General features: G+C 45.0%; 1 protein-coding gene across 1 annotated transcript; it reads right to left on the bottom strand.

Annotated features, from left to right (window-relative positions):
• Positions 1-334: 334 nt before the first annotated feature.
• On the bottom strand, positions 335-10,914 carry LOC144720112 (heterogeneous nuclear ribonucleoprotein L-like). Its single transcript, XM_078596601.1, has 13 exons — positions 10,782-10,914; positions 9,721-9,839; positions 8,135-8,372; positions 7,691-7,776; positions 7,470-7,566; positions 6,525-6,594; positions 3,892-3,981; positions 3,074-3,414; positions 2,627-2,748; positions 2,137-2,338; positions 1,520-1,577; positions 1,095-1,190; positions 335-656 (listed from the first exon to the last, which is right to left on the bottom strand). Exons 1-13 carry the CDS (start codon positions 10,863-10,865, stop codon positions 601-603), a joined length of 1,659 nt encoding a protein of 552 aa, XP_078452727.1. The 5' UTR covers positions 10,866-10,914; the 3' UTR covers positions 335-600.
• Between the last annotated feature and the right edge of the window lie 3,342 nt (positions 10,915-14,256).

Here is a 14,256-nt window from a genome sequence, read left to right as displayed (position 1 = left end):
TCAATGGGATTTTAAATGAGTTGACGTATTTTTACGAGCCCCAAAAGGTCTTTGGCATTTATTTCAGAGCTCCCCATTATGAAATTAAATGGGCAATATTAGTGCATGGGCGACAGCAGAGAGTAATACTCGTGGGAGCAAAACTTTGGCTATGAGCAAGTTGATAACACTCGAATTGTAAATGATCATCACACAACTGTTTTTGGCCACAATTGGAGCCGCTAAAGTTATGGCACCCGAGTACTGCCAAGTGAAATCTGGTCTGGGCTCATGGACAAAATAGCAATGCACACTATAGACAAACTCGGCAGGTTAAGGAGATAAATCATAAAAAAACGTTTTTATTATTTTTATTTCAACATTCTTCATTTCCAGACAGCAAATGCATGTTTTACTGCAACCTTTTAAACCTTTCGGTGCAGTCAGTATAAAAATCTGCATTCATCCTCCAAAAATGACAACTAAAATGTAAATGAGTAAATTTGCACTTTCAATCTATCACGGTTAACTTTTAAGAGTGATGGACATTAACAAATTATACAAAGTGACAATAATGATGACACCAATGTTCAATACAGCATGAACATGTTGAGTTGTCTTCTATGAATGCTGGGCAGTGGAGAAGCACAGTTTGAGGGTGTAGGGGTATGGTCCATCTGAGAAGACAAAAACAAGGCATCCACATTACGTTTTCACTGGAGCACAAAAACGTAAAACAATTAAACGATTCTTAGGAAGGCCTTTGTCAATGTTGACAAACTGTTCAGGGAGCTAAGATAACATTTAGTTGACAAGTGCAAGTGCTTTCTATGTCAATTTTCAATTCCATTCTGTACATGCACAAAAAAAACGAATTCCAAAAGACCATAAATAACAACCTGTTAATATAATACAACAATCTAAAACTGCTTTGACTTTCTGCAATTTCACCCAAGGCTGCTATGCACCCAGTGTACAGATTGTGCTATGGTAACAAGCACACCCAAAGCTTAACATTAGGTGCTCAACAGAGCATATGGCCAAATATTTGCCGATAATGCAGCACCACTGAAATGTTAATCACACCAAACAAATGTCTACATCTCACAACTTACTTGCGTTCTTCAGGGAATGATGGTTAATGCATGCCAGAGCCTCCATGGCATCGTTTTTGTTCTCCCACTCCATCAGGCCGGACATGCTTTTATCGCCTGGACACATGGATAGACCATCACTCATGTAGTCACTTGGGTCATAAAACGCAACACCCTTTTGCCATGTTTAAGGGTGGTGTCAGTCGTGGGTGAATTGCACAGCAGGAAGGCACCAGTCAGCTTGGGCGCGAGCGAATACCAAGGATTGCTCTTGGGAGAGAATTTCTCACAAGGTTTCTTTAGCATCGACTCATATCACACATTGCAGATAATCTGGTGTCGTGCTGTAATACAAGTGACGATTGTATGGAGAATACAGTACACGTTCGATTTATTTTGTGCCATGACATGTCATATAAAAAACAAATATACTTTGCGGGACTTACTTTTTCCAGAAAAGGCTTTGAAAGAAAGGGGCCTCGCAATCGACAGTTCATCACACAGCTGCAAAGACAGAACGGGCAGCATTCACGTTATAGTTGGTAACAGTTAAGATGCACTGGTAAAGCACTTGGGAGATGTTATTTTAATTGCAGGCACAAATCCCATTGTCCATTTTTAAGATTACATTCACCAGCTTGGAGCAGTCTTTCAAAGTGCTCAGATTATTGTTAACACCAAGCATAGAATCAGGGGGAATGCAACCATTTGCAGAAACAATGTTCAAAGACTGAAATGTAAACCTTTTGAATGCGAATGAATAGTAATGTATTAAACAGGACAAATTCATGCGAGGCGTTCGTCTCGTCTGTAAAAAAAGAGTCCCTTTGGAACATCAACTACATTATTTATACATTTTATGTTTCAACTGCTGAAAGGAAACTACATTACACCATTTTACATTTTGCCCATCATAGGGACCATGGCAGTCACCACAAAATCAATACTTGTTTCACACACTAACTTTGGACTTAAATATTTATAAACTTAATCTGGGAAAACTTAACAGAACCGAATGCACTCCTTTTGAGCTGCTGGCAGGCTGAAGGGCGGTGGCACGAACCTGCATGAATATCTCAGCCGTGATGTCCATGGGCGCGTTGAAGAAGTGCAGCACCGTGGTGGGCTGCTGGATGCGGTTCTTGGCTGCCTTCTCGGCATTGGCGAAGCGGTTGTTGCGAGAGCCTGTGAAGTCCTTGTAGCTGTTGGTGCCGTCCGGCAGCTCGTACGCCTGGCCCGGCACAATCGACTGCTGCTTCGACACACTGCCGAGACGAGGGTGGAAGAGGGGAATAGGCAAATACACTTTTTTTTAATCATGTTCAAATTTCACTTTGAATAAAGGCTCTGGGACAGCAAGTCATTGGTCCTCATGACCTGTGTGACAAGTGTTTAGTGACGGTATTTATCAGTTCTCTTTTTCACCATTCTAAAATTAGTCGATTGCACTAAATATTTGTTAAGTGTCTTCTCTAAAGAGAAAGCAGTATCCAATTACATTAACAGGATTACGAGTTAAATTTACCAATTTAACACGTAACAAAAAGGCTCACCAGAGGTTGATTTTCTTTCCGAAGATCTGAGACATGTTGAGGTGAGAAACCGCCCTGTCCACAGCATACGGATCTCCCATCTCGACCATGGCGGCTCCCGGCTTGCTCTTCAGGAACTTAACCTACAAGAATACAACCCGTAACACAGTTCAGCATCGTGCAGCTTGTACGAAAATCTAGAAGTTGGTTGTAATGCATTGTTAAAACGCGAAGTGTTGGCCGAAGAACCATTATAAAACATGCACAAAAGACACTTAGCATAGAGTCCATTTTTGTAAAAAAAGCAAATGTGTATGTTGTCAACCGGTTAACAAATTTAGTCATGTGAATCTCCCACTTTATATAACACGATAAGTGCAACACATTTATAAGCACTGCACCACGATTCACTCTTTGGAAAAAACGGGACTAATTTCAAAGCAGGTGCACAACATCCAGCGAACGCACCTTCTCGACGTTGCCGAAGAGGCAGAGGATGTTAAACACGCGGTCGCAGTTGATGCGCTCGGCATCGAAGCCGTACACCATGAGGACCTTGTTGCCGGCCTGCTGGTTCATCATGGCCTGCATCTGCATGTGCTGGCCCTGGGGGCCCTGAGGCCCACCCTGGTTGCCCATGCCCATTCCTCCTCCCATGCCCATTCCTCCCCCACCACCCATTCCTCCTCCACCGCCCATTCCTCCCCCTCCCATTCCTCCCCCACCCATTCCTCCCCCACCCATGCCCATACGGCCGCCGCCAGATCCGTTGCCGTAGCTGACACCCGGTGGTGGCGGCTGCTGGTAGCCTGTCACGCAAACATAAGAGGGGGAAACATGTTGTGAACAGCTGAAACTATAAACTTGTCTGAAAACCAGATTTACCACAGCCATCATCTACACACGTTTGTGCCCTTTCCAATTAGATCAAGTAACCCAGGATTAACCACTCTAACTCCTTGCTTCTTGGAGACACCGGAAAACATTTGTCCAGAAGACTCAAAGGCCCAGGGAATAGACTAAACTATTTATTATTTTAGGTTGAGGCCCACCAAGCTAGAGCTCTTATTCAGCATATATATTTTTTATACCCAATACATGTGATAACTGTTGGCAATATCTTCTCTTAAAACACAAGCATATGTTGCGATTGTTAATCACAAAAAGGTTTTTAGGATACACCTTAATACCAATTCCAAATAAGAAATGTTCTCAACAGGCAGGTTTTCAATCCGACAGCAAATTGAAAGAAACCAAAATGATAACATTTGCAACAAGGGGATTACCTCCATATTCGCCACCACCACCGTAAGCGTTTGCTTTGGGATGGTCGCCAAGGAGAGCCGTTTGCTTCGCTGGCATCATTGCATTTTCCGCTGAAAACAAAAAAAAATGTCAAAACCTAAACGCACAAACGATCACCAAATCTACCCAGAGGAAACATAAGCGCTCATTGCTGCACAAAATATCATAATCCAAATATTCATTCTGCACCCAGAACAGTCATATTACCAATACATTAAGAAATTCTGGGCACACTCCATAAGGGGGGTGCTGCGTCTGTTGATAAAACAATCGGAAGTATATTAAAATGCAGATTTCACATGGCACAACATTAATAACAAGAACCATACAAAATACAGTGCATAAAAAAATGCTCATTGCAAGAAGAAAAAATATAATTTATTGGAGGTGTACAGATGCACAACAAATTGTTCCGAGATGCGGCGTCAGCAAGTGTTCGTGGTTGCCACCTGCAATGCTTGCTTGTTCTTACCCAGTCTACGCTTCGACAGGAACAAAAAGTTGCTCAGAGTTGGGCGTCAGCTTATAACCCATCGCAAGAGGATGCAACAGAAAGGCTGGTGCCTTCTTTCCTGCGTCACAGCAGCCACACTCGTTACAAATGCACCCCGCGTTGTCCGTGCCACCATACCTCACTCTCCGGCGACCCTTTTGGTTTGGGGCTTAAAATTGGACACTCGTGGGCAACAGGGCCTTATAAACCTTTAAAATTAAAAAGATCACCGCTTATAAACCAATGTAAAATGCATTGTTTCTGGCATCTGCAAAGTAAAAGCCTTGTCGCAAACAAAACTTGAGCAAGATGTCCCAAAATTTTATACCTACGTGACTTTACCTAAAGAACCAAAGAGTACGTCCCAAAAGTTTAAACATACGAGTATTAAGGTAAATTCTCCAACTAAGCAATTTTAAGCCCCAAATGCATCGGCACACATTCCGTTCCGCTTATTTCCAAGTCCATTCATGGTGAATGCGGGGTTTTGTTGTCCTTTTTCTTAAAGTGTTCCTGGCTTCTTCATGGCAGTGCTGGTTTCCTGGTCTGTAGCACCGTGTGTCCCCCGGTGTCTGCGGCTGGATGCAGGTATCGAATGGCCTCTGCCAAGCGTCCGTGGTGGTTGCAGTGCAGCGGATGCAGTGTGCTGCAGGGTCGTGTGCTGCACCGCGTGTTCCGTGACGTGGCGCTGCAGGCGTGGGCGCAGGTTGGGCATGCGTGACAGCAGCGTGTTGGTTGCTTGGTCCCCGGTGCGTGTGCCTCCAAGTGCTGATGTCGCTGTTCTTGTTGTTGCTGTTCATGTTGATGCTGTTGCTGCTGGGTGCTTGATTGCTTGTATGTTGCTTGCAAATTGCCTCCGTGCGTGTGCTTCTGTGTGCGGCAATGCTCGCAGATGCTCCTTGTCGTGTTGATGTTGGAGTGACGAAAACACTCTTCGAAGCACTTACAAAAATTTGATGATAAAACAAAACCACCATGTCCCTAAAGCTCCCTTGATAAAGTGGCAAGACTTACCTTTTCAGAAACTAATATCTGTGTGTACACAATGTACTCAGGACAAGAATACCATTTTCCTATTCAGGTTCAAGTGTACCAAATTGAAAGGGTTACTTTTTATAAGTGATATTTTCAATCGTAAATATCGCTTTTCTGACATCCTCTAAGCTTCTCCACTTGGTACCAGACACCACGAGCACAAAATGTAGTCAAGGTTTCGCAACCACAAAATATAAAAACGTGGTCTACGCAACGTTCAATGTCCACCTCAAATATGCCAGTGAAAGTTGGCATCTACTTCTGATCAACAGACACCTTGGTAACGCCGTATATATAAAAATGCCCAGCCTTGCCACACCCAGACCAAACGAGTGCCATTTATGGGCCATATGCACTTTACGCTGGGAAAATCTTCAAAGCTGATCAAAGTCTAAAATGCCATCAACTTAATGGCAATGTCTATTGCATGCGCTGGGGGGACCAATTCTAGCACCAGGGCACCAGCTTTAAATGTAAAAAAATAATCCAATGGATTATTGAACACTCCAGCCATATGCCTTGTGAATCCTGTTTTTCACAAGATCCACTTAAATTGCCAAATTGTTGTGAAGAAAAAGCTCTAAAAAAAAAGTACACGAGCAGGAGTTTAAAACCAATCTGCCCAGAGTAAACTATGCAAGCTTAGCATGGGCTAAAAAACTAAGATTTAGTTATATGTTGCATAGGTATAAACGAAAATACCTTGACCAGCTCACACAATTGCAGTGTTTGCATGTTTTATACAAAAGAGGGAGTGGCGCTTCAAGTAACTTCCTGTGACAGCGACCAAGTACTGTAGATTGTAAACTGTACACCAATGTGCCAAGTGTGTGCAGGTGTGCCATTTTTTTGCACCAAAATCTCAAGTGCAGACGCTACATTATCCTCTCAAGAACGCTCCATACTTCCCCTACTTGGCACGGATCTTCAAGTATAACACAGCAAAGCTGGCTGTGTCTAGAAAGTCAATACTTGTTTCATCACGCCGTGCACACCCTTGCGTTCAAAAAACGTCACCCCACACCGAGGGCTCACAGATGTCGAGAGACTGCAGCACTGATATGATCAATCTAGCTATGGTCTTACCTTGCTTGAGGCCAGGGTTGGTGTAGTCCCAGGTCTCAGAATCATTTTTAAACACATTCAGACGGGTCGGCTGTAAAGAGGACACAGCAGGGGGAAAAACCATTATTCATGACCAACATATAGGGCATAAATGCTCGGAAAAATAGAAACTATAAAACCATTAAAATATACGAGCATAAATATTAAGCAGTCATCATCTGCCACCAGTTTTTTTAAGATCATGTGTTGATTATCCCCTTTATTGGAAAAAGCTCCCTTCATGTTTGCAGATAAAATCACTTCCCTCAGTGGCCTATTTAAATTCCAAACTTATTTACTTGCAAATATGTTTGGCATGCTCTGCCCAACTCAGTATTATTTATTTGTGGTGTTCCTCATGTACTGTAAAGCATTAGCCTTGATCGTATACCTTCAAATGTTGAAGTGCAAAACCTCGTTATGAAAATTATGTATTCTGAATGTTAATCACAGATCACCAAATAAAACTGAATTAAAAACCAACTCTACTCTTCCACTGGATGCAAATTTCCATTACTGGTTAAGGGTACTGGCTCAGATGAGAACCACCCTCACGGTAATATCAATTGAGAAAAGTTTGACTTTAGACAATAGAAAGGATGACCATCATGAATAATGGTTTGTTGTAGGTTGTGGGGCTGTGTGGTGGGCAGCAAAGAGCGATGCAGTAAAATCCATTGGGTGCATTGTATTTCTATGTTGCCACATATGCTCCACACCTTTACCCTTCACACAAGTCAAATAACCCCACAGCAGGCATCGAGTGCGGAAGCCCTTATCTAGCAATGAATTGGCATGTATGTGTATTCAGCATTATTGCTCACCAAGTGGTCAATTCAAAATATTAAATTCATCTTTGGTCTGTGGGTGAAAAACCCAGGTGTAGTGCACACATTTGTGAATGTACAAAGTATCGGTTGTACTTGCCTTTGCATACTCCACTTTAAGAGTACAGCAGCCAGAATAGATGTCCGCTCCATTCAGAGACGACTTCGCTCTCTGGGCGCTTTGAACCGAATCAAACGTGGCCAAGAATTAAGGAAAACTATTTAATTTTAAAAACAATACATTTAGCATATCCAAAATAATACGTAAAATACATAGTGGACATGTCATTGTTACAGTTATGCATCTCGTTAAAAGGATATTCCACCATGGCCTGCAGGCCATTCTTCCTGAAGATCACAATGCGCTGCACAGGCCCACATGGGTTGCAAATGGTGTAAAGCACATCCTGCAAAAGACCACATGGAGCACACATTTAGACTGGATAACCATAAACACAGCGAGGTGATTTTGCATATATTTGCAAGTAAATTTGAAAAGCTTTTTTAAGTGAATTTTTAAGATCGAGCCATACAGGACAATGCTTTCCAAAATCAACATTAGGTCTATAATATAATTGTATTTTTAAAAAATGTATTCAATGCCATTGGTAGACTTTAAAGCAAACAGGATCAATGTAATTTCCTTAGCAAAGCCATTCATGTAATCCAAAACAGACAATTTCACTCGTATAAATTAACACGTGTGGCACACCCGACAAATTATTCACGTTAATATCCAGCTGCTATAAGTGTAATTATGCCCACCGTGGTGATGGGGTAGATGGGGTTGAGGATGGTGAAGAGCAGGATGTGGTTGCTGTTGCGGTTATCCTCCGGGCCGCCAGGGCGCGAAATCTTCTGACTGGTGGAGAAGTTAAAATAGGCCGGCTGCCCGCACACGTAGATGGAGCCCGTGGACGAGTAGTTGACGCAGCTGCGGGAGCTCTCCAGGTCTTCAAACTCCACCAGCGCCTGCCGCTTCTTGGGCATCATCACCACGTAACTATACGCAGGGGGTGATTCAAAGAGTGGGTTATTCAAAGTATGGCTGACTTTAAAACACGTGACTATTATTGTTAATTTTAAACAAATTAGCCATGTTCATTGTTTAATTATGGCCTAAAAAATGGGGAAAGTGAAGGTTGGTCTGCTATAAGTCACCTTATTTGATCTCGAAAAATGTTTCAACGCATACAACTGAGTAGAGATTGGTTGGATGAGGTAGATGTCACATCCCATTTCAGTTTGGCAGTGTAGTGCATTAGAATTGAATGTACTGTAACAATATAATTTGATTTAAAATACATCTTGACGGTAATGTAGTCCTCTTCTGTCGATGTATCAACTGATAAACGAAGCCTTTTCAAACATACATAAACAAGGTATGTGTGCACCATTTGAATACAAAAGATTATTTTTTACATGGTTACTAATCAGTGGAATGTGTGCTGCTTTTTGTCAGATGCACAACAAAAGCAGCAGTAGCACTTTAATTCTGAGAGAATTCGTGACTTGGGGAAATTGAAAAACAAAGTTTTTTGGTTGGTTACTTAAGGCTGGAAAGCCCCGAACAAGCCACGCACGGGCATCGCCGATTATGCAGTGACGACAGCAACGCTACCGCCCTCTCGTTCACCACCACGTGGTCACGGCTTTTATTTAGAGAAGTGGTTCCTGAGCTTAAACTGCAGCCTTGCACCCCTTTGGTTCTCAATCGTTTAAAAACGTACAATGCTAATACATATATAGGTTTGATGAAACAAAGTAGTTGTACTTATGTGCCCGTGCTTAATGGGTTTCGATGATTTACCTTGTAAAAAAAATCTGCCACGTCTTGCACCCCCAGAAAGGGCATCTCCCACCCCATGCTTAAGAACCACCGAGTATTTTCGTGTTATGCAATTATTGAGCTATCAAACCGAAAATCGCTATTACTCGAATTTCCAAGGTCTACGTTCACTCCACGTCCGCAAACAATAATACAGCTTCTTGGTTCTTTCGGTAAAGTCACGTAGAAGGGAAATAATAAAATAATTAAACATTTTCATAAAATACAATTCTCACGACGTTTCGGTCACAACGCAAGCAGCCGTCCTCAGGTGAAGAACAGGTCTGTCGGAAAGACAGCGTCAACAAAACGGCCCTGTTCTTCACCTGAGGACGGCTGCTTGTGTTGTGGCCGAAACGTCGTGAGAATTGTATTTTATTATGTTTTATTTTTATTATTTCCCTTCTACGTGACTTTACCGAAAGAACCAAGAAGATTAATCCCTGCAATCACGAAAGCTTTAAATCGAAAAATAATAATACAGCTTCCTCCCCCATGCGGGCAACTGCCGCCGACTGGTTACCTGATTGGGCCGAAGTGCTGCACGGCCTCCACGAGGTCCGACTCGAGGGCTGCGTCCGAGAGTCCCCGTACGTGAACCACAGCCGACGGTGGAGGCTTGTGTGGGTCCTCAAACGTGTCCTGTACACGTCGACAAGGAAGCACTCAATACGTCCATTTTGCAAAGCTGTTGTTTTCTCCTATACCGAGAAGACGGACATGGCTAAGTGGTGCAGTGCTTTTAACGCGCGTTCCACTATGAACCGGGCGATTGCGGGCCACGGCTAACATCAGCGGCAAGTGAGATCGGAGCAGATACTTGGATTAAAGGGCTTTTAAATATGCATCCGTTTGGCAAAAATGGCCACTGCTCGGTGACATCATTTCAGTAATCGCTAAGAACGTTCGCAAGTTTAACTTTAAATCTAAACGGCCCTGGAGTTATAAACTCTGGAACTCGCATCTCCACGGCCAGGTGCGCTTTTGTAGACCCTGTACATGTTTTATTATTCCGCAAAGTTTTCAATCATTGGGGGGTTTTTGTCTCTCGCGAAAACGCCGCGCGCTACCCACGACGCCATTACACGGGGTATTTAACATCTCGGTATTTTAATTTAATTAGTATTTTAACGTGCAGTGCACAGAGAATACCCACCCTTATAAGAGAAAACGCCGTCTTAAACTACACTGGAAACAGCCAAAAGTTAATGAACATTAATCTTTGTTTACCAAAACGCGTTTTACTAAATGTGAGCAGGCGACGTGTCGCAAAGAGCCGAGGGACGCATGGCCGCGTGGTACAACCCCAACAGGCTCTTCGCAATATATTTTTACACAACTCGGCACTGGAATCTGCGAGTTATAACGCCGCGATGTCGCTAAACAACGTTAAACCATCAAGTTAAACCATCAAGTTAAAAATCACCAATAAAGACGGAGGGGGGGGGGAGGTCGGCGGCCACTAAGTGCACACAATGGCCGCCTCGCCTGAGGGAAGCCTCGCGCCCAGGCCTCACAACGCGGGGGGAAGAAAGAAACGGCTTCTCGTTATAACATCGTCAAGTCGTCAATCCCAACGCTCACCATCACGCCCGCCTGGATGTCGTTGCCTTCGGCATCGGTTCTCAGGCGCTTGGACGCGTGCCCGTCGTAGTAGGTGGTCGACATCGTCGTCGTCGTGGTGGTAGCGAGGAGCGGAGGAGACGAAATGGCGGCAGAGGAGAATGAGAAATCGATTCGCGCTCGCCGCTAAATAACCGCGCGCGGATCGACGAGTGTTGGCGCACGGGGGGCGGGGCGATTCCAACGTAACATCGATTCGAAATCGATGTGGCCGTGCGGAGGGGACGGTGACGTAAGCGAAAGTCGCCATTGTCATGGGGGAGATGTAACACCACGACCATCAGCATCAACCATCATCATCTTCAATCGTGATCTATCCACTGCTGGATGAAGGCCACGCAAAAAATAATCTGCGCAGAGGACGGTCCCCTGGGCTGGTTCACACTTTGCCTGCCACTCAATCGACCATCCTTTTTTTTAATAACACACAAATATAAAATAACACCCTGAGTTTATCAAAACTGTGCGGTAAACTGCAACACCGTTCAAGGCAACAACGTCCAGACTTATGTACGAATCTATTTCGGCCACTGAACACACACCAGTGCACAGACTCTTCGGGCCAGCCCGGGACAGTTGGCAATCTACCCGGGACGGGTGGCAACCACCCCGCGACGGGTGGCAACCAGCCCGGGATAAGTGGCAACCAGCCCGGGACGGGTGGCAACCAGCCCGGGACGGGTGCCAACCAGCCCGGGACTGGTGACAACCAGCCCGGGACTGGTGGCAACCAGCCTGGGACGGGTGGCAACCAGCCCGGGATAAGTGGCAACCAGCCCGGGACGGGTGGCAACCAGCACGGGACTGGTGGCAACCAGTCCGGGACGGGTGGCAACCAGCCCGGGACTGGTGGCAACCAGCCCGGGACGGGTGGCAACCAGCCCGGGACTGGTGGCAACCAGCCCGGGACGGGTGGCAACCAGCCCGGGATAAGTGTCAACCAGCCCGGGACGGGTGGCAACAAGCCCGGGACGGGTGGCAACCAGCCCGGGACTGGTGGCAACCAGCCCGGGATAAGTGGCAACCAGCCCTGGACGGGTGGCAACCAGCCCAGGACTGGTGGCAACCAGCCCGGGACGGGTGGCAACCAGCCCGGGATAAGTGGAAACCAGCCCGGGACGGGTGGCAACCAGCGCGGGACGGGTGGCAACCAGCGCGGGACGGGTGGCAACCAGCCCGGGACTGGTGGCAACCAGCCCGGGACGGGTGGCAACCAGCCCGGGATAAGTGACAACCAGCCCGGGATGGGTGGCAACCAGCCCGGGATAAGTGGCAACCAGCCCGGAACGGGTGGCAAGCAGCCCGGGACGGGTGGCAACCAGCGCGGGACAGGTGGCAACCAGCCGGGGACTGGTGGCAACTAGCCCGGGACGGGTGGCAATCAGCCCGGGATGGGTGGCAGCCAGCCCAGGACGGGTGGCAACCAGCCCGGGATGGGTGGCAACCAGCCCGGGATAAGTGGCAACTAGCCTGGGACGGGTGGCAACCAGCCCGGGACGGGTGGCAACCAGCGCGGGACAGGTGGCAATCAGCCCGGGACTGGTGGCAACCAGCCCGGGACGGGTGGCAACCGCCCTGCCCAAGCATCGGTCGTGTCGTGGTTGGCGCTACGCTTCGCGCTCCTTACCCCGCCGACCAGATTTGGATTCCAGCTCACGGCCAACACCGACGACGATTATCTGAACCGGTCATGGGCCTCCCCTAGGTCAACTCAGCCTCAAATGAGTACCTGGTGCGGTGTGTAAACATCGCCACTCGGGAGACAAAGGCGGCCGGGCAGGCGTGTTGCTGGCCACCCACCCCCCTCGGCGCTACTCGCTAACAACACTTGCCCCGGCAGTCGGTGGCCCTGTTTCTGCATCACCCTCGGGTTAGAAGATGTTACAGAAACATGTCTGTGATGCCTTCAAACAAATATATCTGAGAACAGGACCTTCCTGTGTGACCGCTGAAGATAACTGTGGGAAAGTTCAGTTAACATTTAAAACAATATTCTTGGTTCTTTCGGTAAAGTCACGTAGAAGGGAAATAATAAAAATAAGCATAAAAATGATCACGACGTTTCCTTTTTATTTTATTTCCCTTCTACGTGACTTTATCGAAAGAACCAAGAATATGAATCCCTGCAGTCACGAAAGCTTTAAATCGAAATTTAAAACAATCTCAGACCTAAAATTGAGACAAGTTATACCCAAAACTTTATGGATGTTTTAATGCAGTAATGGGTGAACTGGGCTGACACGATTATATACTCACCGTATGTTAGAACCCAGTTTAATCATTGGTGGCTGTCCGAATTTGAACCCAGGTTTAAGTCACTGCTCTGACCTCTTACTCACACGAGCACCTCACTCGATTAGCTTCCAGTTGCATTTTGTGCTCATGTGTGTATATATAAATACAAAAGGTTTTTATTGTATTTACATGTTTTAAATATATCTCCAAGGAGAAAATAATTGTATCCCACCCAAGTCCAAGATAACGACATCTCTTTTTTAAAGATTTACACTTAGGATGCAGTAAGAGAGAATGGTCATATAAGTTGAGTAATGTGTCTGACTTCCATTTGGAAGGAAAGTGTGTTCATTTAAATTGGTTATACAATTAACGTCCTAATCAACTTGACATTGCGTATGTCACTGATATTACCTTCATGCAAAGAGGTATGGAACATCAACTAGACAAAACTGTACCTCCTTGAAAACTATCCCACGTAAGACGAGACTAAGCATTTACAATATAAAATGTTTATTTTACATTGAATGCATTTAGGATGCAGTGGATTTGAAAAGAGATTTCCTTATGTTTATGTTCATGCTTGGATGTACAGTATTTCTATTATTAATTAGAAAAAAGTGCTTAAATTAGTACCATATGTTATGATCAACTGAGGATTTGTTCAGAACAAATACCATAGTTAAAATCAGGTTCTGTAAAGTTTACATGTCACTCATATAAAACTTAATTTCAGTAAACATAAATATGCTGTTGAATGTAATGTTATAGTAAGGCATGGACAATGGTTGCATTGTACTTTTATGTAGTTTAAGTCACGAATGATAAACCGCGTGAACACTTCAGCATTCAAGAAGTGACTGTGCCTTGCTGACGGATCTCAAGAGCATGAAACATGTCATGTCAACTGTAATGACACTTAAATCCAATAAATTGCACAATGCATAGTCATTTGAAATGTATTGTACACAACACTTTGGCAATTTAATCAATTATGGTCGTTGATGAGCTGTAAGAAAATGACACTGGTTATATGACTACCTAAGTCGCTGTGTCTCAATGGTGAGCACGAAAAATAACAAAACCATCTGTGTAATGTTGAATAGCGGTGGATGCAAAGTGTTCGCTATGGCGCATGTCCGCTTAAAGGTTGATTATATATTTAAAATTCAGCGACTAACTTTGCACCGGGCTCTCAATG

The sequence above is a fragment of the Lampetra planeri genome, chromosome 7 (genome assembly GCF_965212315.1).
Source record: "Lampetra planeri chromosome 7, kcLamPlan1.2.h2, whole genome shotgun sequence".
In the NCBI taxonomy this organism is placed as follows: Eukaryota; Metazoa; Chordata; class Hyperoartia; order Petromyzontiformes; family Petromyzontidae; genus Lampetra; species Lampetra planeri.
This window is presented reverse-complemented; position numbering and strand designations above follow the sequence as displayed.